General features: G+C 52.5%; 1 protein-coding gene across 2 annotated transcripts; it reads left to right on the forward strand.

Moving 5' to 3' along the window:
• The first annotated feature begins 732 nt into the window (after positions 1-732).
• KANK2 (KN motif and ankyrin repeat domains 2) lies at positions 733-27,048 on the forward strand. Of its 2 annotated transcripts, none has more exons than XM_025293488.3 (12): positions 733-794; positions 3,411-3,526; positions 4,005-5,216; positions 15,752-15,928; positions 16,026-16,128; positions 17,372-17,623; positions 18,264-18,351; positions 18,885-19,104; positions 20,155-20,297; positions 22,683-22,883; positions 22,967-23,056; positions 24,951-27,048. In XM_025293488.3, the coding sequence occupies exons 2-12, from the start codon at positions 3,490-3,492 to the stop codon at positions 25,002-25,004; spliced, it is 2,577 nt and encodes an 858-aa protein (XP_025149273.3). In that variant the 5' UTR covers positions 733-794; positions 3,411-3,489; the 3' UTR covers positions 25,005-27,048. The 2 variants fall into 2 exon arrangements, with proteins under 2 accessions (XP_025149273.3, XP_025149272.3); XM_025293487.3 differs by lacking the exon at positions 733-794 and adding an exon at positions 1,239-2,438.

Consider the following 27,048-nt stretch of genomic DNA (forward strand, 5'->3'; position numbering starts at 1 on the left):
GGGGAAGGCAACACACAAATGACAATGTCATGTGTGTTCATGGGGAATAATAGTGACATTTGTTAAGCCCTTGCCCAGAGCCCAGATCTGTACAATTGCCACCCAGAAAGACCCTGTCCCATCTATGGGCCTGGCTGCACGAGGGACAGCCTGCTTCATGGTTACAGAATCATCTCAACACCACTGTCAGGCAGGCAGCATTCTTATCCCGGTTTACAGATGGGGAAACTGAGGCAGCCAGTAGTTGGAGGCTTGGTGGTGGTGAAATTGGAAACCAAGTCTGGCTGGCCACGGAGCCCAGGCCTTGGCCGAGGTCTGCGGCCTCGCGCTGACCCACCCCTCCCTTCCCGCCCCGCGGTGGTCAAGTCACTGTACCAGGCCTGCGCTAGGCGGCTGGGGGAGGGGTGACCTCCCGCAGTCACCACCACTACCGCCGCCCGCCCTCCAGGAGCTGGACTCCGGCCAGCCCCGCCCCCTCCCGCCCCCCGCAGCCGCCCAGCTGCAGCGGGCCGCGGAAGACAGCAGTAGGGGAGCACTGTCCCAGGGACTGGAGGAGGGGACGAGGCCGGACACCCCCACGCCCGCACACACACCTGCCGTCCAGGTGCGATCGTGTCCCTTACCATCCCCCTCCACGTTGGCCCGGCCTCAGGCGACAGGGGGCGGGGCCGGCCCCGAGGGGGCGGGGCGGGGCGGGGCGGAGCTACCGCCGAGGGCTGGTCGGGCGGCGGCGGCGGCGCGCGGAGGGCGCACGGGCGGCGGACGCTGGGACAGCGGTGGCCGGAGCGCGAGAGGCGAGTAGGACCCGGGTTGGGTCGGGGTTCGAGCCCGGTTCTGGGTTCGAGCGTGGTCCCCACCCCACTCCACATCACCCCACTCTCAAGCCCGGGGCGCGATCTCGCCGGTCTCTACTAGCCGCTGCCTCCAACTCCATCATCTATGCGCAAACTTTCCGGTCTTGAGAGTGTCGCGGTCCCCGCGCCTCTGCTCGGTCCTTATCTTTGCTCCTGTCCCTGCTGGTCTCTCCCAACCCCATCCTCCATCCGTACCTCCCTATCCCTTCGCCCCATCACTGCCTCCCCGCTGCCCCTCTCCCGTGTCTCCATCCTCCTTTCTGCCTCTGCCTCGTCCCCCTCCTCCCTCCCTTGTCCTCCCGCGCCCTCCTCCGTGGCCGGGCAGGAGCCAGGCCCCCAGGCGGCGGGAAGGCGGCCGGGCGTCCGGCCGGGCTGGGCCTCGGCCTAGCGGCTGGGCCGGCGTGGGGAGCTGCAGCTGTTTGCCATTAGCTGGGGACCCCGCAGGCCCCGCCCCCTCCCTACACGGGGCGGGGTCCTCCTCGCCCCTCGTCTTTGGGACGGGGAGAGGAGCGAGAAGACCCCAGAGACGTCCAGGCTGGCCTGGGACGGATGCTTTAGGGAGACCCCGTTGGACATTCGGGTCGCCTCCCAGGGACCCCGCGTTACTTCCCTGAGCCACCTACCTGTCCCCTCGGGGACTGGCCTGTCTCCCTTTCCGTATCTCTCTGTTCTGTCTCATGTACTCGCCATGCTCCAGGGAAGGTGAGCCACAGACACCCACCACCACTACCCTTTCCCCCACCATCTGCTTTCTCCACCTTTAGCCAGTCACTGACCCACATGGAGCATGGTCACATGGCTTTAGACCTCAGTCTCAGCCTGGAAAATGGGGGTGCGGGTGGCTTGGCTGGCAGCGAGGGGAATCTACCAAGCTAAGGATTCAAATCCAGACCCAGCTACTTCCTCGGGCTAAGTGACCCTGGGCAAGTCACTGTGTATTTCTTTCTTTTTATTTTGGCCGCCCCACATGGTATGTGGTATCTTAGTTCCCCCACCAGGGATTGAACCTGTGCACGGAAGCATGGAGTTGTAACCACTGGATCGCCAGGGAAGTCCCCATTCTGTGTTTCTGTGTCCCAAAACACTTCATCTTACCCAAGACACCGTAATACACGGTGATAACTACCCCCCTGGTGGGGTTGTTGTGATGATCAAAGAAGTTGCCTGGATGATAATTATAGTTATACCATTATTCACCCCACCCCCTTCACCTCCAGGGGTCTCCACAGGGGTACCGTTTCTGCTTCCTGCCTCTAGTCTCTCTCAGGTTCCCAGAAAATATTTTCCATCACTTCCCTGTTGTGCAGGGGGTGACCCTTCAGGCAGGTGGAAAGCCAGGTTTCCTACAATTGGATGACTGTGTGTTCCAGGCACTGAAAGAAGGAGAAGTGAGGACAGAGACGTAGAGAGACAGGGCGGGAGAAGTGCAGAGAGACAGAGACGTGGAGAGACAGAGAGAGACGTGGAGAGAGACAAGCAAGAGGCTAAGCAAGGAGGACATAAGACAAGACAAGCTCGGCTGCCCCTGGAGCTCCGGCCCCGCCTTCATGCCCAGCAGGTGCTCCACCTGGCCCATCCTCCCAGGTACCCACTGCCCTGGCACCTCAGCCTGAAAAGGGTGGGATGGGCCTGAACTTCTGCAGCAGGGTGGTTAGAGGTCAGACAGCAGAAAGGACTGGCCAAACTCGGTCAGAGTTGGGGACAGAAGTACCCTGGCCATCCTCCAGGTCTAGGGGTGCAGGTTAGTGAGAGGCCCTGATTGTCTTTCCCCTTTCCAGCCTCCAGCACCCCCTCTCATTTCCTCCCCCCACCCCCATGACTTCCGGGGCCTCCACCCGCCTTCTATCCTTGCTGCGCCCCCGAGCCCCTGAGCCGGACACATCCTGGGGGGGTGGGGGGGGGGAGCAGGAAGTTCTCGTGTAGCCCGGCAGCGAAACTGTTTATTTTTAGAGAAAATTGTTTCCATAAAGGGGAAAGGCTTTGCTCCTTGCTGCCTCCCCCCAACTTTCCCTACCAGCCCCCCGCCACTGCCAGGCTGACCCAGCTCTGTTTGTGGGTCTCCTACCCTGGGCTCTGTTTCTCTTTGTGCCCCTGTGTCTCTGTCTCCCCAGATCCTTGCAGGAAGGCTGGCTGTCTCCCCATTAGTGCCTCCCTCTGCCCACCTAAGCCCCGATCTGTCCTGGTAACCAGTTCTTGCCTGGGCGGAGGGGAGGGGGCACAGGAAGGGTGGCGGCTGTCAGACTTCAGCACCCCATCCCCCCCCACCCCTGGTGGGGGGCCTTGTGGAGGCGGGGCTGTGGGAACAGCTGGAGCCTGTCCAGGGGCTAGACAGATGTGCAGGCGGACCGTGAGGTTTGGTTTCTTTGTTCCAGGCTGTGGGGGCCCCCCCCCAACCCTTTCCACAATCGGGACGGGTGTGTGCCTGTGAGAGGGTCCCACACCCAGGGAAAGAGGGAAGTTGGTGGGGAGGGGACAGTGGGGAGGGGTGGCCACCTCCCCTCCTCCTGCAGACTCCTGACTCTGGGTGTCATCACACCCTCTTCACCCTCTTCCCAGATAAACCTCAGCGGGTGCTGCAGGTGGTCTGACTCACAGTCCCCCCCAGAGACACCTGAGGAGCTCTGCAGGCAAGAGGATGGCCCAGGTCCTGCACGTGTCAGCCCCCTTCCCAGGTCAGGGGTCTCGTGGGGAAGAGGGCCCAGCCTTGGGGTTGGAGGTGGGGTGTGAGGGACACAGGCCAGGTCCTTTGTGGCCTGGAGGAGAGAAGGGGGCCTGACCTGAGTGGGGCTGAGGGTAGGACACAGCTCTATCCTGAGGGCCTGAATGGGGACAACTCGGTTCTGCCCTCGACAGGCTAATGGAAGAGACAGGGTTTTTCAGGAAAGGAGGTTGGTCTGAGTTGAGAGACAGGGTCCTGACTCATTTGGGAGGTTGGAAGCACAGCCCTGCCCTGGGAGGGTTCAAGGGGGACACAGGGCCTTGCCTTAGGCTGGGGAGGTGGGGAGGGGCCTGAGACTTACAGCTGAGCATTGAGCAGCCAGTGGTGTCCCATCCTTTGGGCCAATAAGCCATGACTCACCCAGGGGCATCAGTTTGCCCCCAGGAGGGGACCACAGTGTTCAGAGGCGCTGGCTTTTCTCTCTACCTCAGGGACCCCCGGCCCAGTCTCCCCGCCTGCCTTCCCCTCTAAACAGCCTGAGGTCCCCTACTCGGTGGAGACGCCCTACGGCTACCGCCTAGACCTGGACTTTCTCAAGTACGTGGACGACATCGAAAAGGGCCACACGCTGCGGCGGGTGGCCGTGCAGCGCCGGCCCCGCCTGGGCTCCCTGCCCCGCGGGCCCGGCTCCTGGTGGACATCCACCGAGTCTCTGTGCTCCAATGCCAGCGGGGACAGCCGCCACTCGGCCTACTCCTACTGCGGCCGTGGCTTCTACCCGCAGTACGGAGCCCTGGAGACACGCGGTGGCTTCAACCCGCGGGTGGAGCGCACGCTGCTGGACGCCCGTCGCCGCCTGGAGGACCAGGCAGCCGCCCCTGCCGGTCTGGGCTCCCTGACCCCCAGCGCGGCCGGCTCGACGAGCTCACTGGTGGGCGTGGGGCTGCCACCCCCGACACCGCGGGGATCGGGACTGTCCACGCCGGTGCCGCCCAGCGCTGGGCACCTGGCCCATGTGCGGGAGCAGATGGCGGGGGCCTTGCGGAAGCTGCGGCAGCTGGAAGAGCAGGTGAAACTGATCCCCGTGCTCCAGGTGAAGCTGTCGGTGCTGCAGGAGGAGAAGCGACAACTCACAGTGCAGCTCAAGAGCCAAAAGTTCTTGGGCCACCCTGCAGGAGCACGGGGCCGTGGCGAGCTCTGCCTGGACCTCCCTGAGGCCCCCGAGGACCCAGTGACGCTCGAGACCCGGAGCGTGGGCACCTGGGTCCGGGAGCGGGACTTGGGCGTGCCCGATGGGGAGGCAGCCCTGGCCGCTAAGGTGGCCGTGCTGGAGACCCAACTCAAGAAAGCACTCCAGGAGCTACAGGCAGCTCAAGCCCGGCAGGCCGACCTCCCGCCCCAGGCCTGGCCGCCGCCAGACAGCCCAGTCCGTGTGGACACCGTCCGGGTGGTGCAGGGGCCGAGGGAGGTGGAGGTGGCAGCCAGCACAGCGGCTGGGGCCCCTGCTCAGCGGGCCCAGAGTCTAGAGCCCTACGGGGCAGGGCTGCGGGCCCTGGCGACGTCCAACGGGGCTGAGAGCCCCACTGTGTTCCGCAGCCATGAGGTGATGGAGACAGTGTTCCCAGCGCCCACCGCATCCACCAGCAACGTCCACCAGGTGAAGAAGATCAGTATTACAGAGCGAAGCTGTGATGGGGCAGCAGGTGAGCCATAGTAGGTGGGGGCAGACGGTGGAGGGTCCCTCCTTTTCCTCTGAATGCTGGGCTCCAGCCCCAGCCCCAGCCCTGTCCTTCCACCAGCACTCAGAACTTCAGTTTCTTCATCTGTGCAAACGGGACACTTGTGCTGCTGACCCAGTCCCTCTAGGGACAGTGTGAAGAAATTAGGTGTCTGAAGAATTAGGTGTGTGCTCATGTCTAGAACGTTATAAATATGTAGAAAATAAGAGGTATTTGGGTGAAGGTCCCCAAGGCTGTCAGTTGCTGGGCAAAAAAAATTCTTCCCTGATTGGCAAAAACCAGTCTCAGGCCATGAAAAAGGAAATGTGTTGTTCATGTAACTTAGTGACAGCTTCAGGCATAGCTGGATCCAGGTGCTCAAATAGCCTCAGGAATCTCTACCTCCCTCTTTCTCTTCCTCTGTGCATCCTGGAAGCTCTCTCAGGCAGGCAAAGGTGATCATACCACTCCTGGCATCTGTTGAGGCAGCTCATAAAGGGAAAGGGAGCCCCTCAATCCAGATAGCACCAGTAAAAATCCCAGGGGTGACCCTTCTTGGTTGGCTTGGGTCATTTGCTCCTCACTGAGCTAATCACTGAGTCTCTCACTGCCCAGGCGCAGATCCTGGGGTTGGAGGAGCCCCACCCAAGTCCAGAGGGAGGAAGGGGATGCTCCCTGGAGGAACTGCTGAGTCCTCATGCTCGGAAAGGGGATGTGGGATGTTCAGGATAGCAGCTGCCCCACCACTGCCGTCCTGAGGCCCCTGGGAGACGCTGCCAGAATGACTCATAATCCAGACAGCTGTTCTTTATCTAATACCAGTCTGGTGCTGACGGCTCTGTTAAGTGTTTTGCCCACCGAGGAGGTTAGGACAGTGGGCTGTGTAGCAAGGTCAACTGGGTTTAAGTTGCACTCCTTACTGTGTGACCTGAATGATCAGCTTCACTTCTCTGGGCCTCAGCTTCCCTGTCTGTGAAGTGGCCTTGTAGCGGTCCACACGTCTAGGATCCTTCTGGATTAGTGCACACATACAGCACGCACTTAACCATCGTGTGTTTTGCTACTTCTACTATTAGTTGTCGTGTCACTAAGTCGTGTCCGATTCTTTGCAGCCCATGAACTGTAGCCCGCCAGGCTCCTCTGTCCATGGGATTGTCCAGGCAAGAGTACTGGAGTGGGGTGCCATTCCCTTCTTCAGGGGATCTCCCTGACCCAGGGATCCAACCTGGGTCTCCTGCATGGCAGGCAGATTCTTTACCATCTGAGACACCAAGGAAGCCCAGAATACTGGAGCAGGTTGCTGTTTCCTACTCCAGGGTATCTTCCTGATCCAGAGATCCAACCCATGTTTTTTTGTGTCTCCTGCATGGGCAGGCGGATTCTTTACCACTGTGCCATGTGGGAGCCCCCCTACTAATGATTTTCAGGTCAATTCTTGTCATAACTGGGGAAACTGGGGTTTGCGGAGAAGCTTCACATATCCTTTGTCACACATCCAGGATCTGAGACTAGGCTGTTGTGAAGCTATACCATGCCTCAAAGATTCAGCCCATTTCCTCGTCTAAGTCTCAAATAATATCAGGTGGCCAGAGCCCTGTAGAGGCACCAGAGGGTATGAGCTGGAGGGCGAGGTCCCAGCTGTGTTTTCTTGCCTCCCCATGTTCTTCCTGGCCAGCTCTGGACTCCACCCCTGTTTCTGTGTCTATCCCAAACACCCAGCCCTGCGACCCTGGCCCCCAGCCAGAGGCCCCGCCCAGCCCAGCCTCCGGATCTCTTAAGAGGCAACCTCCATTCCAGACGTGCCTCCCAGCACAGCCACGGGGCCTCCTGCCTGCAGGACACACAGACCTAGCCATGTCCCCACCTTGGGCAAGCGGTCACCCCCCAGAAGTTCTTCCTTGTGTCTCACTTAACTCGCTCTTGCTGCAGCCAGCCCCAGTCTCTGCCTCACTTAGGCGGAACTGGCATGTGCTAATTCATGTCATTGCCTTCTCATCCAGGGAATATTTACTGAGTGCCTGCCATGTGCTAGATTTTTATAGGCACTGGGGACACAGCAGTGAACAAGACAGATGGAAAAGCCCCTGCAATAAACAAATAGCCCACCAGAAACAAGTGAAGAAAAATCACTTCAGAGAACGCATGTTTGAAGCAAATAAAACAGGGATGTGGGATGGGTGGTGGTTGGATGGCATGGAGGCCCGTGTTCAAATTCTGGTTTCCCTGCTCCCTAGCTCCGTGCTCTTTAACCTCTGTTAAACCTGTTTAACCTCTCTGTGCCACATTTGTGGGGTGGGGGTGGGGTAGGGCGATGGTACTGACCGCCCAATGGCACCAGATCAGTGTGAGCTGAAATACATCAGTTGGTGCTGAGTGTTCAAGATGGTATCAGGCACTGGTGGGTGCTCAGGGGTTAACTGTTGGCTCTTTGAGCCAAGATGTGAGAGAAAAGAAGCACCTGGGTGGTTTCTTGACAAATGTTTTGTTTTTCTGTTTTTTGGCTGCACTGCATGGCATGTAGGATCTTAGTTCCCCACCGGGGGATTGAACTCATGCCCCCTGCAGCAGAAGCACAGGGTCTTAACCACTAGACTGCCAGGGAAATCCTTGACAAATGTTTAGACCACTTAGGTCGGTCATGCATAGGTCAATAAGGAGGCTGGGAGGAGTCCAGCCTTTCTGCCACCTAGAATTTGCTTGCTGCAGTGAAGGGCAGGAAGAGTGAGAGACAGCCATCGCCTCAGGCTGGCAAACGTGGATGAGACAGGCAGAGGCCCAGAGACCACTGTAAACTCTCATTCACCCCTCACCTTTCAAAGGCACCACAGAGAGATTCCTGGGAGAAGGGGCAGTCAGGCACGTGCATCCGTGGGGTCTCTCCAAGGCTTTGAAATTTCCTGTTATTGTTTGAAACACAGTCCTATGAATGCAATTCATATTCTTTGTGGAAGGTTTGGAAAGTACAGAAGACTCTGTAAAGTGAAAGTCGCTCGGTCGTGTTGGACTCTTTGCGACCCCATGAACTATACAGTCCATGGAATTGTCCAGGCCAGAATACTGGAGTGGATAGCTTTTCCCTTCTCCAGGGAATCTTCCCAACCAGGGATCAAACCCAGGTCTCTCACATTGCAGGCAGATTCTTTATCAGCTGAGCCACAACGGAAGCCCAATAATACTGGAGTGGGTAGCCTATCCCTTCTCCAGTGGATCTTCCCAACCCAGGAATTGAGCCAGGGTCTCCTGCATTGCAGGCGGATTCTTTACCAACTGAGACAGAAGACTCTAGAACACTAAATAAGAGCTCCATATACCCACTACTGCCTAGACACAGCTGCTATGGACACTTATTTCCTTCCGATTTTTTTTTTCTCATGAAGAAAATAATATGTATTTTTGGAGTCTGGCAACATGTACTGATGGAATTTGTTGTGTTGCCTTATTTTCTATGTGAAAGCATTTAGGCTGCCCTTACAGTGGGCCAGGGCATTATGTGATGTCCTTTTTGTATCTTAATTCATTGACATCCCCAGTACCGCTTGGAAGCGGGTGGTGTTTCTATCTGTTTTACAGATGTGGAAACTGAGGCACTGAGTGGTAAAGGAATTTGTCCATAGTTTTCAAAGCCAGGATTTAAATCCTCTGATTTCTTTGATTTAACATTATCCCAGGGACATTTCATCATGTTATTAAAAAAATTTAGGGGACTTCCTTGGCAGTCCAGTGGTTAGGACTCCAAGCTTTCACTGTCGAGGGTGTGGGGTTCAATCCCTGGTCAGAAAACTAAGATCCTGTAAGCTGCAAGGTGTGGCCAAAAAATAAAAAAACTATTGGAACATGCTATTTATCTTTTAACAGCTGGGTGACTGTTTACTGTCAAAAAGAAAGAAGAAAGTGTTAGCTTTGTCCGACTCTTTGCAACCCCATGGACTATAGCCCACCAGGCTCCTCTATCCATGGAATTATCTAGGCAAGAATACTGGAGTGGGTTGCCATTCCCTTCTCCAGGGGATCTTCCCAACCCAGGGATCGATTGCAGGTCTCCAGCATTGCAGGCAGATTCTTTACTGTCTGAGCCACCAAAGGTGCCATGCAAATTTCCTTCTGTGGGAACCTTTCATCTCCTGCTTTTTTTCTTTTTGGCTGCCTCATGCGGCTTCCCAGGATCTTAATTCCTGGACAAGAGATTGAATTTGGGCCCTTTCAGTGAAAACACTAAGTCTTAACCACTGGGCCTCCAGGGAAGTTCCTGGAAGAGCATTTTTAAGGACCATGATATCTGTTACCAAATTGCTTTATTCATCCCGACCCTGCTAACCCCATGCTGTGGACTCTCCCTTCCTGCACTAGTTGGCCAAGTGATTTAAATTTTTTAAAAATTTCTTTTGGACTTAAGGAGTTAATCTAATTCTTGGGCCCATGGCCCAAGAATTTCACCAGCCCCATTGAGCTAGGGATGGCACCTCTCATGTTTGACTTTAATTCTTTTTTCACCTTTGTCTTCCACCCTCAATGTTGAGGATTGATAAATATTTTCAGCTTTGTGGGGTATCTGGTCTCTGTTGCAATGACTTGACTCAGTTCTGCTCAGTTCTTTTTTCCCCCAGCTTTACTGAGGTATATTTAATACACAAAAATCTGCACATTAAAAAAAATTTATTTTGTATTGGCATATTGCTGATTAACAATTTTGTGATAGTTTCATGTGGACAGCAAAGGGACTCAGCCATACATATGCATGTATCCATTCTCCCCCAAACTCCCTTCCCAGGCAGGCTGCCAAGCAACACTGAGTTCCATGTGCCATACAGAAGATCCTTGTTGGTTATCCATTTTAAATATAGTATGTACATGTCCATCACCAACTCCCTAACTATCCCTTCCCTCATCCTTGCCCCTGCCTCCCTGGCAACCGTAAGTTCATTCTCTAAGTCTGTGAGTCTCTTTCATAATCTGCACATTTTTAATGTATACATTTTGATGAGTTTAATGTCTCAGCTCTACCTTTGTAGCATGTAAGCAGGGTAGCCAATACATCAATGAACTAATGTGGCTATATACCAATAAAACCTAATGGGTGGACACTGAAATTTCAATTTCCTGTAATTTTCACGTGTCTCAAAGAGACTCCTCCTTTCAGTTTTTTCCCAACCATTTAAAAATGTAAAAACCGTGCCCACAGGCCGTGATTCAGCACCCCCTGCTGTCACTCACCCCCACGCCATTGTAATATCATTCCTTGCAATCCACCTTCCAGAAGCTTATTTAGATATTTGAGTGTTCTTGAAAAATATGCCCTAGGCATGTTTAATTTCCTAAAATGGTATTGTGCTTTAGGAAAAAAAAATATCTCTTTCTGTTTCATATTTTTTCCTCTCTACACTCTATTTTGGAACTCTCCACCCTGATCTGGTGGTTTGTCACTTTTAATGACTGCATAGATTTCTGCTGTAGGGATGTGCTACACTTTCTTATATGACCCCCTCCTTGTGGACACCTGGGTTACTTCCAAGTCCTGGCTGCTTTGAATAGTACTGGCTTCGTCCTTACATGTCCTGTCCTGTGGGGTTGCTGGGTTACAGGAAAGGCACAACTTCACTCCAGATTTTGTCTGATTCTCTCCGGAAAGTTCTCTCTGGCCACACTCCCACCAACCATGGATGGGTCTGAAGTGTCCATTTCTCTACATCCGCAGTAATGTAGTTTATTTATCTTTCTAATTTTTTGCTCATTTGATGCAGTTGTCCAAGGTGGTATCTCCTTGTTTTAAATAGCATTCCTTTGATTGCTGGTGAGGTTGAGCATCACCATATATGTTTCACAAGCCTCTATTTTTTTCCTCTGGGGCAATTTTGAGATGTTTCTGGCATTTTCCAGAATAGGGGTTGGTGAACTGTAGCCTGCAGGGCCACATGAAGCCTGGTGCCTGTTTTCATACAGCCCATGGGCTCAGAGTGGTTCCTGTGTTTTTGAATGGTTGAACAATGTGAAAAGAGTAACATTGTGTGATATGAGCACAATTATATGAAATTCAAATTTATTAGAACACAGCCAGGCCCGTTCATTTAGGTACCATCTAGGGTTGCTTTTGTATTGTTTGCAACACACCTTATGACCCACAATATTTATTATCTGGCCCAGGACAGAAAAATTGTGTTAACGCCTATTCTAAAAGATAATTCTTTGCCTGTTTTTGGCATTATGACTATCTTTCCACAGCCTTTATTCTTCTGTCAATTAAATTTAAGAGGTGTTTTTTTTTTAACAAAATAGTTTTAACCAAGAGTTTTTTAACTCTTAATGTTGATGTCGTTAAACTCATCGCAGATTTATTTTTTTGATTTTTAATTCTTTCCACTTTATCTAGGTATGATTGACATATAAATTATATTAGTTGACTGTGCTGTGCTCAGTCGCTCAGTCAGTCATGCCCGACTCTGTAATCCCATGGACTGTAGCCTACCAGGCTCCTATGTTCATGGGACTCCCAAGGCAAGAATACTGGAGCGGGTTGCCATTTCCTACTTATTATATATTATTATAAGTAATACTATTCATATTAGTTGAGGGTGTACACATTGATGATTACTATATATATGTGTGTGTGTGACAATATATACATGTATATATGTATGTATATATTGCAAAAATGATTACCACAGTAGGTTTAACATCCATCACATCACAGTTATAATTTTTTTTCTGTGATGAGAACTTTTAAGACCTGATCTCTTAGCAATTTTCAAATTTATGCCAGAGATTTGTGGGTTCAGTTCCAGACCGCCACAATAAAGTGAGTCACACATTTTTTGGTTTCCAAGGGTATATGAAAGTTATGTCTACACTGTAGTGTAGCCTATTAAGTGTGCAATAGAATTATGTCTAAAAAGACAATGTACATACCTTAATTTTTAAAATACTTTATTGCTAAAAAGTGGTAACCATCGCTGAGCCTCCAGCAGGTCATAATCTTTTTGCAATGGTAACATCAAAGATCACTGATCACAGGTCACCATAAAAAATATAATAATGATGAAAAAGCTTGGAATATTCTGAGAATTACCAAAATGTGACACAGAGACACAAAGGGACAAAATGCTGTTGGAAAACTGGTACCCGTAGGCTTGCTCCATGCAGGGTTGCTATTGGGCTTCCCAGGTGGCTCAGTGGGAAAAGAATCCCCCAGCCAGTGCAGGAGGCTCAGGTTCAATCTCTGATCTGGGAAGACCCCCTGGAGAAGGAAATGACCACCTACTTAAGTATTCTTGCCTAGGAAATCCCTGGACAGAGGAGCCTGGTGGGCTGTAGTCCATGGGGTTGCCAAGAGGCGGACACGACTGAGTGACTGAGCATAAGCACTTCTGTTTTACCCCCAGTTATCTCACCTGGGGTCTGTGCCGAGCCCTCTTTCCTCACCTCCTTTGGCCTATTTCTTCCTGCAACCCTGCCCTGCTGATTTCATTATTGTGGCTTTGGGAACACGTGTTACTCTCTCCTAAGCCGACTTCCCCATCCCTGCCCGCTTTTAGCTGGCCAGGGAGGGGCCAGCTGGCCATGGACCTTTGTTCTTCCATATAAATTTCCATATAAATTTTGGTAACAGTTCGCTCCATCTCCCAGTAGAATAACAATAATAACTATTATCAGTTCTGTTATTGTTATTTTAGTATTGCAGTGTCTGACCTTGAACTTCTCACGACTGGAAGGAGCCATCCCAGCTTTTGAGGGGCAGAGCCTGCTCTTCCGTGGGGCTAAAGGGGCCATAGCATTGCTCTGATTCACTCTTTTTTTTTTTTTCCACTTTTGAAAAATTTGGGGTAAACAACATATAACATAAAACTTACTCTCTTAACCATTTCTCAGTGGCAATAAGCACATTGCGGTGCAACCAACCTTACCCTCCATGTCCAGAACTTATTTTATTTTATTTTATGGATTTATTTGCCTGCTCTGAGTCTTCGTTGCTGCGAGGGTTCTCTCTAGTTGCGACGCATGGGCTTCTCACCGCGGTGGCTTCTCTTGTGGAGCACAGGCTGTGGGGTGAGCGGGCTTCAGTAATTGTGGCACGAGGGCTCCGTAGTTACAGCCTGTGGGCTCTAGAGCAAAGGCTCAGTAGTTAGTAGCAAAAGCACGTGGGCTTAGTTGCCCTGAGGCACATGAGATCTTCCCGGACCAGGGATCTAACCCCCGTCTCCTACATTGACAGGCAGATTCTTTACCACTGAGCCACCAGGGAAGCCTCCCAGAACTTTTCCATCTTCCCAAATTGAATCTCTGTCCCCTTTAAACCCTTACTCCCCATCCTTCTCCCCCAGCCCCTGGCACCTGCCATCCCACTTTCTATCTCTGGATTTAACTCTTCTACGGACCTCGTGTAAGTGGGATCATGTAAATCAGGCAACATTTGTTCTGTGACTGGCTTCTTTCCCTGAGCATAATGTTGTTAGTGTTAGTCTCTCAGTCGTGTCTGGCTCTTTGCAACTTCATGGACTGTAGCCCTCCAGGCTCCTCTTGTCCATGGAATTCTCTAGGCAAGAATACTGGAATGAGTTGCCATTTCCTTCTCCAGGAGATCTTCCCAACCCAGGGATCAAACCCAGGTCTCCTGCATTGCAAGCGGATTCTTTACCATTACGGTCTGAGCCACCAGGGAAGCCCGGAGCATAATGTTACTTTACCTGAATTTAAGTAACAGCAGACCTCCCAGGTGTTTTCCATCAGGAAGCCTGGCTTTGGGTGACAGTGATACTTTCCACTGTTTCTTGTTACTTTCCACTTGACCACATAGTGCTTTTGTTTGTCAGATGTGAATTTATTGATAAGATTAAAAAAAAATCAGATTCCCGTAAAAACCTGCCGTTTGCTCTCTGTTCCCCACGGGAGTTGGAGCTCCCGACTCTGGAATCCGCCTGGCCTGACCCCGCCCTGGGCTGGGGCGCTGTCGGAAGCTTTTATGGCCAGTGTCTCATCCGTTCAATGTGCTCTGCTTGTGTCGAGTGTTTACTCCCTGTTCCTAGCTCAAGTTGAGTGTTGCTCATGGACTTGAGAGAGTAGTTGCTGTGCTTGTCAAAAAAAGTTTAAGGGAATTAAAATGAATTGGACTGCAGACCCCATGGTCAGTGGCAGGAAGGGGACATGGAAGCCACACGTGGCCTGGGATGGGGGGGCACCTCAGTGGGTTCTGAGACCCGGGCAGCCACTCAGGGTCTCAGGACTTTTGTTCCTGGCTCCAGGCTGGTGATCCGGGGCTAGAACTCTCTGCCAACTTCACTCCTGTTTTTGCAGTGGGCACCCTCGGGATCCTGAGTCCTACAATGTCACCTTTGTTCTCAGACCAACTTGGGCGTTTTTTTTTCCTAATTAAGATAAAATTAGGAACTATTAGGATATAATATAGGGTTTCCCTGGGGGCTCCAACAGTAAATAATTTGCCTGCGATGTGGGAGACCCAAGTTTGATTCCTGGGTTGGGAAGATCCTCTGCAGAAGGGAATAGCTACCCACTCCAGTATTCTTGCCTGGAGGACTACAATCCACGGGGTCGCAAAGAGTCAGACACGGCTGAGCACTAACACACACACACACATAACATAAAAGGTTTCATTTTAACCATGTTTGAGTGTCCATTTCACATTGTTATGCAACTGTCCCCACCATCCACCCCGAGAACATTTTCATTGACCCAGTGTGAAACCCGCCTGGGTGGGGTTTTAACTTTCTAATAGCCCTTATTTTTTTCTTTTTCTGGCCACCCCCTGTGGCTACCCTTATTGCTTCTTTTTACTGATTATTAAAAGGAAAACCTGCTTAATGTTTAAAGTAAAGAAGCAGAAAGCCAGATACAAAATGTTGTCTAAGCACAATGCTATAGATATTTATAATATTGAAATGATATTATATTATAAAATAATTTATAATAGTGAAATAATATTATAAAGTGATAATAGTAAGTCTTATCAAAATGTAGCTGACAGCTCTCTTGACTTAACAAATGTTCTTCATGCTCTCCTTGTGCATATTGTTTTAAGCCCTCTCTCTCACTCTACTGTCTTTAGTGTGTATGGCGTCATGATGTAGGACATGTCGTGTCTGAGACACAGAGAGGTTAGTGACCTGCCTGAGGTCACACAGCTCTTTTGTGGGAGATTTGAGTCCTGACCATGACCGCTATTTTTGGCTGTAGTTTCCAGACAACACTCAGTATGATGTCAGAGGAGAGGTCACAAGCCAGGATTATAGGGGTCGTGTGATCCTCCCTGACCCTGACCGGCTATAAGGCAGGCGGCAAACCAGAACTGGAATGGATCCTGCCTCTTCTTTGCAGGGTGACCTTAGGCCACCCTCAGGGTCTCAGTTTCCTCATCTGTAACAGTCCAGCTTCCACATGGGAAGTTTTGATGAAGTAATGCAAGAATTAGCCCTCGGAGCACCTGGCCCAGCGTAAGTGACAAGAGGCAGCTGTTATTACTGTTCTTGCTTTGCTGTTGTTACCGGCAGTAAACGCCTCTTCTCCTGCCTCTTCAGGTCACCCACAGGCTCCTGCAGAATCGTCCTTATCACCCCCGGAGTCTGAGGGGGCCACCCAGGCGCAGCCAGAGAAGAACACAGGCCAGGTGCCTGCCCATGACGACACCACCATCAAGGAGCCCATCAGGCAAGCAGCCTGTCAGGAATCGGAGTTTGAGGAGGCTGGGGGTGCAGGTAAGTGGGAGTGGCTGCACGGAGGACCAGGCGCCAGAAGCCCAGGCATGGGGTCTGGCTTTGGGACACTCTCATGACACCAGCCCTGCCCCTCCAGGAGGGGCCCAGGCAGGCGTGCAGTCAATCATGAAGCAGAAAGAGGAGCCCACAGACCCAGAGGCCCACCGGAGGAGCCTCCAGTTCGTGGGGGTCAACGGCAGGTGAGAGATCCTGGGCTGAGCCCCTCACTTTGATTCATTCATTCAACCAAAGCACAGGAGACAGATGAGGAAACTGAGGCACAGGGAGGCCTGGTGGGCTGACTCCAGTCAGTCCAGTGCTGAGCTGGTGCTGTAACCACTACATCTCACTGCCCCATGGGAGGCGCTGGACTCCGCTGTGTGCCCCATGGAGCTCCTGGTCCACTGTGACCTGGGGCACTGATGGGCGGTCCCAACCCAGCATGGTTGGAGCAATGGTGAGGGTGCTCAGGCAGTGAGGGGGGCCTGGCGGAGGCAGAGATGGCCCTGGGGAGAGTCACCGACAGAGGGGAACACGTGTGCTGCAGGACAGGCAGACCCTTGCAAGGCACAAGGGGGGTGGGAGGTCTCCTGGGGAGGACACATCCTGGAAAAACGCTCCGAGGCAAGAGGAAGCCATGACATGAAAAGTAGGAGAGGACTTCCTGGGCGGTCCAATGGTTAAGACTTCACCTTCCTGTACAGGGGATGCAGGTTTGAACCCCAGTTGGGGATCTAAAATCCCTCTTGCCTCACAGCCAAAAAACCAAAACATAAAACAAACAATATTGTAACAAATTCAATAAAGACTTTAAAAATGGTCTGCATCCAAAAAAAAAAAAAAATCTTAAAAAAGAAGAAAAAAAAGTGGGAGGCCTGGGGAGCAGAAAGAGTTGGGGGCCTTGACTGCCAGGCACAGAAGCTTAGACTCTGTCAAGAGTTAGCAAAAAGCATGAGGGTCCTATTTGCAGTAGGGCGAGGGTCTGAATCAGTATAACACCTGTGTAAGGAGCAAAGTGGGTTTCCCTGGTGGCTCAGATGGTTAAGAATCTGTCTGCAATGTGAGAGACCTGGGTTCGATCAGTGGATCAGGAGGATCTGCTGGAGAAAGGAATGGCAACCCACTTCAGCATTCTTGCCTGGAGAATTCCATGGACAAAGGAGCCTGGTGGGCTACAGCCCATGGAGTCGCAAGAGTCAGACACAACTGAGTGACTAACACACTTTCTAGCATAAGGAGCAAAGTGTAAGAGGTACCGAAGGGTAGAAGGGAAAAGCAGTGCCCCTCCCAGACCCCCCAGACATGATCCCCATCACAGGCAGTGTTTATTGAGAACTTATTGCATCTCTGGAGCCCTGTCAACTTCATAGTGCCACCATCCCCATTTAATGGATGGGGAAACTGAGGCCCCAAGAGGTCAAGTGCCCTCTCTACCACCTACAGCGTCTCCCCCAGGTATGAGTCCTCCTCGGAGGACTCCAGTACCGCAGAGAACTTCTCGGACAACGAGAGCACAGAGAACGAGGCCCCAGAGCCAGAGGAGAGGGTTCCAAGTGTGGCCGAAGCCCCCCAGCTCAGGCCCAAGGAGACGGTGAAGGCCAAGATGAGCCGGGAGGAGTCTCAACTGCCCCAGGAGTCTCTGCACACGCCCACGGCTGAGGGGGCATCAGGATCAAGTGCAAAAGATGAGATTCGGTCAGTTTTCTGGGTGGGAGGGCTTCAGGCAGGGCCTGGGGGGGCAGAGAGGGTGACCCCTGCTTCAGATCCCACCATTCAAGCCCTCTGAGAGGAAACTCCCATCAGTCATATACACCTTAGTCTGAATTAATGAACGCACGCTTTCTCTTTCTGGGCATCTGAAGATCTGGTGGCTTTGATAAAGGGCCTGAGGGGGGCAATTTGGGCTGTTGGGGTTAGGGTTTAAGGGGCAGGCCAAGTCTGTTCTTAAGTCACCCACCTTCTTTGGGACATTTTGCCCCACATGTCCATCCTGTGTATGTCTCCTATTTCTCCCCTTGATGAAAAATACATCCTCAGAAAAAGATTTCCATCTGCCTCTGGCCATTTGGAATAAAGTTTGACCCATGTGTCCATTTTCTCTTGGGGTCTGTGTTCCCCATGTCTGCCCCTTGGGGTGCCATGTAAAAGTGTCTGAGAAGGATGGGGGTCTGAGATTCCACCACTCAGGGGAGCCCTGGCAGGACTGGGTGAGGGCCACGGGGCAGAGTGTTGAGACCCTCTGTGAGCACCCCAGTTGGACATGGTGGGTGGAGGACACCCAGGAAGCTAAGGCGAGTGCTCCTAAGATAAACTCCCCTTCGTCTGCCCTTGGCAGGATGGAGCTGAGTCCTGACCTCATCTCAGCCTGCCTGGCCCTGGAGAAGTACCTGGAGAACCCCAAAGCCCTCACTGAGCGGGAGCTGGTACGGTGGGGCCCTGGGCCTAAAGCGGGGGCCTCCTTCCCCTCCACCCCCATCCTGGCTTCTCCTCGACCACAGTGTCTCTCTGTGCTTTGGATCATGGGTACCCCAGGATCCTAGCTGGGAGCTGGTGGGCGAGGGGCTCCAAGACTTGAGTCGTGGTCTTTGGAGAGGCGCCAGGGAGGAGGGAGGGCCAAGGATGGTCACCTGCCAGCAAAGCTAGCCTTGGTTCCTTTTCCTTCCTGGGCTTGAGGAAGGGGAGTATTTCCTGCTGCTGTATTTCTTCTGATGGGTGTGTACACTTGACCTTGAAGATCCCATCCAGGGTGGAGACGCTCACACCTTCCTCTGGGGACATACCTAGGACCATGGAGTCTACACTTCACTTTAGAGCAGGGGACACTACACTTTTCTCCAGGGGGAGCTCACCTAGGGTGGGGCACCCACATGTCCCCTCTTGTTCAGGGTGGGCTTCATCTGGGCCAGGGTGGGCTGCCGTGGCCCTCACTCCCCTCTTCTCTCCTGCCCATGTCCAGAAAGTGGCCTACACCACGGTGCTGCAGGAGTGGCTGCGCCTGGCCTGCCGCAGTGACGCCCACCCAGAGCTCGTGCGGCGCCACCTGGTCACCTTCCGGGCCATGTCGGCGCGGTTGCTGGACTACGTGGTCAACATCGCTGACAGCAATGGCAACACAGCGCTGCACTACTCTGTGTCCCACGCCAACTTCCCTGTGGTGCAGCAGCTGCTGGACAGTGGTGAGCCTGGGGATCGGGGCAGGGGGCCCCGGGGGGAGCAGGTGGGCTGCCACCTGGGTCTGATGTTCTGATGGGGGAGATGCTACCCTCCTGGTCTGATGGGGGAGGGTGCCCTCACAGCCTGATGGAGGAAATGCCACCCTCCTGATGTGATGGGAGAGCTATCACCCTCCCAGTCTGATGGAGGAGACATTGCTTCCCAGTCTGCTGGAGGAGATGCCACCCACATAGTCTAATGGAAAAGACACTGCCTTCCCAGTCTGCTGGGGGAGATCTCACCCTCCCAGTCTGGTGAGGGAGATACTGCCCTCCCAGTCTGATCAGGGAGGCGCCGCCCTCCCAGTCTGATCAGGGAGGCGCCGCCCTCCCAGTCTGACGGGGGACACGCTGCCCTCCCACGCTGGTGAGGGGATAGAGGCCCTACCTGTGGCCCCAGGGTACTGGAAAAGGCAGCCATGGTCTTATGGAAAACACGTGGCCCTTCCACCACCCCAGTGACCCCTGTATGACAAAGGTGACACCCCTGGAACCCTAATCTGAGGAAAGGATGTGGCTTCCCATCTGGGGCTCAGAGACAAGTCGTGGTCTGCAATTAGACGTGAAGAAATTAGACGCAACTCTCCACTAGTCAATCTGATGAAGGAGGCAGAGCCCACAGTCTAATGGAGGAGACATACGCCAGACCGAAAGATGACCAGGGTGCCTTTCAGATTAATGAGGGAGACACAAATCCTGCTTTCAGCCCTAAATGTGGGAGCCCAGTCTGATGGAGGAGTCACAGACTTCACTGTTAGGAGCCCCTCCTGTAGTAGAGATGGGGACCCAGGGGCAGAATGGGGTTGTCAGTCTAAGAAAAAGAAGGACTGAATCCACACCTAAACTAATGGAGGAGACATGATGCCCAGTGCTCACTATGGTAGTGAAAAGGGCTTCCAGTCTGATGGCAGAGACAAGGCCTGGTCCTCAGGGCCCCTCTCCCAGCCTTGAGGCAGACCCAGCCAGCATCGTGGGGGTCTGAGACCCGATCTCTTCCTGGCCCCCGGCCGGCAGGTGTCTGCCAGGTGGACAAGCAGAACCGCGCCGGCTACAGCCCCATCATGCTCACCGCCCTGGCCACCCTGAAGACCCAAGATGATATCCAGACCATCCTACAGCTCTTCCGGCTTGGAGACGTCAATGCCAAAGCCAGCCAGGTATAGGCCCTTGGCGTTGGCGACCTGGACAGCCCTTCCCACTTATGACGTCCTAGCCCTGCCCCGAGCCCAAAAGGCGAGAACCCCCATTCCACAGGCAGAGAAACTGAGGCGGAGAGAAGTATTCATTTCCTCGAGGTTCAGCTAGAGGAGGGGGACTTGAACCTGGGGGTCTAGCTCCAGAGCCCCATTCTTTTTTAAAAAAAAATTATTTATTTGGCTGTGCCAGATCTTAGTTGCCACATATGGGATCTAGTTCCCTGACCAGGAATCAAACCTGGGCCACCCTACTTTGGGAGCTTGGAGTCTTAACTACTGGATGACCAGGAAGTCCCAGACCCTGCTTGCTTTTTTACTGATTTATTTTTAATTAAAAGAATTGTATTAGTGGTTTAGGTTTTTGTTTTTTTTTTTAATGGAGTATAATTGATTTATAATGTGTTATTTCTGGTGTACAGCAAAGTGATTCAGTTGTATATATGTAGATTATTTTTCATTATAAGTTATTACAAGGTGTTGAATATAGTTCCCTGTGCTATGCAGTAGGACCATGTTGTTTATTTTATATACAGCAGTGTGTATCTGTTAATCTCAAGCCTCTAATTTATCTCTCCTTCCCCACATTTTCCCCTTTGGTAACCATAAGTTTTTTTTTTACTATGTCTGTGAGTTTGTTGTTGTTTTGTAAATAAGTTTATTTGTATCATTTTTTTAGATTCCACACATACATGGTATCATATGATATCTGGCTTTGTCTGATTTACTTTGCTTAGTGTGATCATCTCTAGGTCTATCCATGCTGCGGCAAATGGCATTATTTCATTGTTTTTTATGGCTGAGTAGTATTCCATCATACCACATTGTACCACATCTTCTTGGTCTCTTCATCCATCGATGCTTTCACATCTTGCCTGTTGTAAAAGTGCTGCAATGAGCCCTGGGGTACAAGTATCTTTCTGAATTAGGGTTTTCATCTTTTCTGGGTATATATCCAGGTGGTTTACTTTTTAAAAAATTGAGGTGAAATGCACTTAGCAGCAGCAGCAGCACATACGATGAACCCTTTTAAGATGACCAGTTCAGTTCAGTCGCTTAGTCGTGTCCGACTCTTTGCGACCCCATGAATCGCAGCACGCCAGGCCTCCCTGTCCATCACCATCTCCCGGAGTTCACTCAGACTCACATCCATCGAGTCGGTGATGGCATCCAGCCATCTCATCCTCTGTCGTCGCCTTCTCCTGCCCCCAGTCCCTCCCAGCATCAGGGTCTTTTCCAGTGAGTCAGCTCTTCGCATGACCGGTAGCATTTAGCATAGCTGCAGTACCGTGCAACCTCTGCCTCTCTCTGCCTCCAGAACACCTTTACACCCTAATAGGAGACCCGGCACCCGCAGCTGTCACTTCACTCCCATCTTCCCTCCCCCAGCCCCTAGCCCCCGAAGTCTGCTTTCTGTCTCTGTGGATTTGCCTGTTAGGGATACAATATAAATGGAATCATGTAGTATTGTGTCCTTTTGTGTCTAGCTCTTGTCACAGAGCATAATTTCTTTCTTTATTTGGCTTTGCCTGGTTTTAGTTGTGGCATGTGGGATCCAGTTCCCTGCATTGGGAGCTGGGAGTCTTAGGCACCAGCCCACCAAGGAAGTCCCTGGACGTTGGTTTTTATTGAGATTTAACCTCGTAGCTCAGTCGGTAAAGAATCTGCCTGTGATGCAGAAGACCTGGGTTCAATCCCTGGGTCAGGGATTGAGGGAGGGATCCCCTGGAGAAGGAAATGGCAACCCACTCCAGTATTCTTGCCTGGGAAATCCCATGGACAGAGAAGCCTGGCGGACTACAGTCCATGGGGTTGCAAGAGTCAGAAATGACCTAGCCACTAAACTACCACCAACTGGTAGACAGAGAAGCGTACAACTCTTAGCTGAACACATTTTACTTATGTTTGTACCTGTGACTTAGGAATCTGATTTAAGTGGGCATATGGATGGATAGCATCATATGGTGGACATGAACTTGGGCAAACTCTGGGAGATAGTAAAGGACAGGGAGACCTGGCGTGCTGCAGTCCATGGGGTTGCAAAGAGTCAGATATGACTTAGCAACTAAACTCCAGCAACAACAAGGGATGGGGAGACACAGAGCATGTGCCCGAGGAGGAGACATTTAAGCTGAGACCTGAGGGATGAGAAGGAACCAGCGGGAAGAAAAGGGATCAGCAAGTACAAAAGCCCAGTGGTAGGTAGGATTATTCGAAATACAGAAGGAGGCCCATGAGTGGAGGTGCAGTTAGCATCAGAGTACTCAGGAACCATGGAAGGTTCTAGAGCAGGGGTGTCATCCTCTGGGGCCTGCATGATCCATAAGCCTGTTCCTTTGCCCTATCCAGGCGGGGCAGACAGCCCTGATGCTGGCGGTCAGCCACGGGCGGGTGGATGTGGTCAAAGCCCTGCTCGCCTGCGAGGCAGACGTCAACGTCCAAGATGACGACGGCTCCACGGCCCTCATGTGTGCCTGCGAGCACGGCCACAAGGAGATCACTGCGCTGCTGCTGGCCGTGCCCAGCTGCGACATTTCCATCACCGACCGTGTGAGTCCCCACCCCGGTGCGCCCAGCGGGGAGGGTGGGAGCACAGTGCAGAGGGCATCAGCATAGCAACCGATGCTTTGCAGGACGGGAGCACGGCTCTGATGGTGGCCTTGGACGCGGGACACAGTGAAATTGCGTCCATGCTGTATTCCCGCATGAACATCAAGTGCTCGGTGAGTCTCAGCCCTAGCTGGGAAGGGGGTGGGGGCTCTGAGGGGGGATGGCAAACAGGGACCACGCCAAGGGCTGCAGAGGCAGCTGTTTGTTGAACCCTCATGGTGGCCCCGTGAGGAAACAAGATACAAGAACTAAGACTGTGCAGCTATGGTTGGTGATCACAGGATTCAAACCAGATCTGTCTGGTTCCAAATCGTGTTCTTCATGACCATGTGGAGGACTGGGGCATTTACTCAAAGTGTGTCATTATAGTCAAGGCCTTGAGAAGTTTCACTGTAAAGAAGCCTAACTGTGTCTTAATGGGGAATTTCTCTGATTTGACCCTAGAAATCTGGGTTTGTTTTTTTTTTTTTAATCATGCCCATTAGCAAAATGCTCTTCTGGAAGCCTAACAGGAGGATAAGATTGATGTTCGCTGTGTCCTGAGTGCTTGAAGGAGGAGAAAGCCCTGCCAGTCTGACGGGGGAGGCAGGGGCAGTCCTCATAGGTCTCCAAAGCAGTGCCCTGTCTGATGGAGGAGACAAGCCCTTCTAGTCTGATGGCATGTGTGTGCACTCAGCTGTGTCCGACTCTTCACGACTCCATGGACTGTAGCCCACCAGGCTCCTCTGTCCGTGGGATTTCCCAGGCAAGAATACCAGAGTGGGTTACCGTTTCCTCCTCCAGGGCATCTTCCCAACCCAGGGATCAAACCCACGTCTCCTTCATTGGCAGGAGGATTCTTTACCACTGAGCCACCTGGGAAGTGCCTGCTAGTCTAACGGACTGTATACCAAATGCCTCCCGAGCAGGATTTCCAGAACCGTCCACATGAACCCTATTTCAGTTGCATAATGTACTGTTACTGTGACCATTTTTCAGGTGGGGAAGCTGAGACTTAGAAGGTTCCATTCTTGGTCCAAAGCCTCACAGACAGAAAAGGGCAGAGACCTTAGGGTGTGAATCCAGACTTGGGACTGGAACCTGTCTGCCCGCTCCTCCTCACCCCCATCTCCCACTTGCCCTGGCCTCCCTGAGGCATGTCTGGGGCCAGGTTCCGGGGTGGCGAGGTAGGTGTTTACCACAGCAATTTCCCCAAGTAGTCCAGGAGAGAGAAGGTTGCTGAGACATAAGCCATCTGGCTCCTGCTAGGCTTACAGGTTCTTTCTGAGGCTCCAAGTCTTCCCAGCATCACTGCTTCAGGTCTTAGGTGCTCGGGGATCCCCTTGGGATCAGCTCTGGGCCTCCATGTCCACACTGGGAGATGGGGGTGATGAGGCTGGGTGGTGTCCTGCTGTCTGACATGTGGTCCTGCTCCCAGGGGCTCCATCACTGGCCTCTGGGACCGCTGCCGCTACCTCCGCACTGCTTCTCTGGCTCGCACCCCCACTGCCCCCTCCACTGTCCTCCCCAAAGTGGCCAGAGGTCACTGTGAGCACCTGAGTTGGGGTACAGCCCTCCTCTGCTCACAGCACTCTGTGACTCCCACCCGGCTTGGAGTGGGGTAATCCTCAAAGCCCACCTCCCCCCACTCTTACCTCCCCCTTCCTTGCTCACTCTGCTCCAGCCACACTGGCCTGATTGCCGCTCCTGCCTCAGGGCCTTTGCATTTGCGGTTTCCCCTGCCCGGAACACCCTGCCCCTTGGGTGCCCCCCCAACATCCTTCAGACGTCACCCTGCCAGACCACCTGCTCGCCACTGTCCCTGCCACCTTGTCACTCAGGAAGAACCCTCCACTGCATTCATCTGTGAGCTTCTGTGAAGCTATCTCCCCAGCAATGTCACCTCCTTGAGGCCAAGGGACCACAGCCTGTTGTTCACTCTCCACAGGCGCAGGGCCAGCCAGCAAAGTCACCACCTCAGACCCCCAAGGGGAGGCCAAACTAAAAGAATCCTGCCTCTCATTTCAGTTTGCCCCGATGTCAGATGATGAGAGTCCTGCGTCATCCTCTGCAGAGGAATAGCCGTGAGAAGAGCCCAAGGTGCCACTCCTGGGGACCAGGCAGGCAGCCCGGAAAGAACTGTCCCCCTGGCCAGCCTCTACTCGATTCACCAAGGTCCCAGTATCAAAGGCAATCGGGGTTTTCCTCTGCTTCCCAGGGGGAGACCCCAACAGCATGGAGACTTCAGCTGAAAGCGGGTTTTTTCCCAGTACCCCGGTTCAAAGCAGCCGCAGCACAGACTGGAGCTAAACTCATATGTAAATCGGCGCCAGTGGCTGGCTCTGAGGCGTGGGTTTGTGAGGAACGCTGAGAACAATCAACTGGCAATTACAGATGGAGGAGGGTAAGAGGGAAAAATATTGTATTTCTGAATCACAGTTGGAGGGGGAAAAAATCACTTACTTACTTGTTGCCAAATTTGAAAGTCACTGGAATCGTATATTTTCACTTTAAGCCTAAATGTTGTTACGCACGGATCGCACTGTCTAGAGTGGCCTGACACCCAGCCCCCCTACATTTAATTGTCTGGTATATAATCAAGTTTTGTCCACTGCCCCCTGCCCAGACGACTTTCCTGGTGGCATTCTCTTGTGGTCTCTTCACAAAGCAGATTCTGTCTTTGTCACCCGGGGTGGGAGGTTTAGTCAGTTCTTCTGCCTTCTGTTTCTTCCCACTGCGAGCGGCCCACCCGCCTGCCCCATTCAGGTGTGGGGCTCGGGAGCCAGCAGCGAGGGGTGCGAGTTGTGCCTTTCTTGCGATTCCCCAGAATCTCCTCCACACAGGGGGGCCCTGGCAAATATTCATTTTCCTAGAAAATCCTTTAGACCTGGACATGTAGGAAATGAATCCGGTCCCCAGAGGGGTGCCTACATCCCTAGGCTTAGAACCCCAGTGACAAGACCATCCTTCTCTGCAGACTCCAGAATGTCTCTCCTCTAAGGAAGGAAAACAGGGCATGAGACTGCTGGCAAGCACAGGCCCCGTTCCAAAATTCCCATGTGTGCTCGATTCAAAGTTGGCTGCCCCCGAGGGCTCCCAGTACAAACTTAAAGAGACAGAGCTTTGCCGAAAACCAAACAAGGGCCAGCTGGTTGTCTTTTTTTTTTTTTCTTTAAACAACCTACAGGCTTTCCGGAGCCGCCTGGAACACAGCCTGCTGGAAACGGGGCTCTCCCAACACACGCAGTTTCCTGCATGGTCTATTTTGTCTCAGAATCTCAACATAGTTTTCTTTCCCATTCCTTCCTTTTGTGACCAAAAAAGAAAGAGAAAAGGAAACAGGGAGGGGAGGAGGGGGACAGGTTCTAAGCCTCGAAAAGTGCCTTGTGACCGGGGAGTAAGATCCCTTAGTCTTTAGACTTCCTGCCCTCTCTTGTCCAGTTCTCAGCGTAGCCACCAGGGTGGGCGCTAAAACCCCAGCAAGACGGGTCAAGCCCTCGGCACTACACGCGTTCATTCACCGAAGCCAAGTGCTGGCTTCTCTCCTAGAAAAGTAGGTTTCCTGGCCTGATGGAGTCTGCTCACTTTGATTATGATGGAAGGGATAGTACCTAAGACAAGAGAGCTTGGATGGTCAAAGGAGAGAGACACCCCCGTTTGTGTGTGTGTGTGTGTGTGTGTGTGTGTGTGTAAAGGAAAAGGAAAGGAAACCCAAGCTGACTGGGGATGACCACTGACAGGAGGCCACAGCTTTGGGCAGCTTTGAGAAGCGGTACGAGAGTTGTGTGTCTGTGTGTCCGGCCCTGGAGCTGTGGCTGTGTTTATTTTAAGCTTCTAGAAGCAGCTCATTGACCACCGTGCCCCCCTGCTCCGCACTGTGAGTCCATATTTATCCCTATGTGTTCCCTTCTCCCTGCCCTTACCCCTTGGGCTTGGCGTGGTAGGTTACAGGGGGTTCTGTGTCTGACCCCGCTCTCTTCTCACATGTATTCAAGACCTTGAACTTCACTTTCCGACCATGGTACGTCCATAAAGACAGTATTACACTTAAATGAAGTATTCCTTTTTGTAATCATTTTTTAGACGGTAAAGGAATTTAATAAAGCTACCTTATGAGAAGGCCAAA

Source organism: Bubalus bubalis, chromosome 9, assembly GCF_019923935.1.
Source record: "Bubalus bubalis isolate 160015118507 breed Murrah chromosome 9, NDDB_SH_1, whole genome shotgun sequence".
NCBI lineage: Eukaryota > Metazoa > Chordata > Mammalia > Artiodactyla > Bovidae > Bubalus > Bubalus bubalis.

Excerpts from the sequence above, each read along its gene's own strand:
- KANK2 (XM_025293488.3), top strand. The coding sequence starts at position 3,490 with ATGGCCCAGGTCCTGCACGTGTCAGCCCCCTTCCCAG. Across the intron at positions 17,624-18,263 it reads AGTGCAAAAGATGAGATTCG|GATGGAGCTGAGTCCTGACC; the intron begins GTCAGTTTTCTG and ends TGCCCTTGGCAG. Across the intron at positions 23,057-24,950 it reads GCATGAACATCAAGTGCTCG|TTTGCCCCGATGTCAGATGA; the intron begins GTGAGTCTCAGC and ends CTCTCATTTCAG.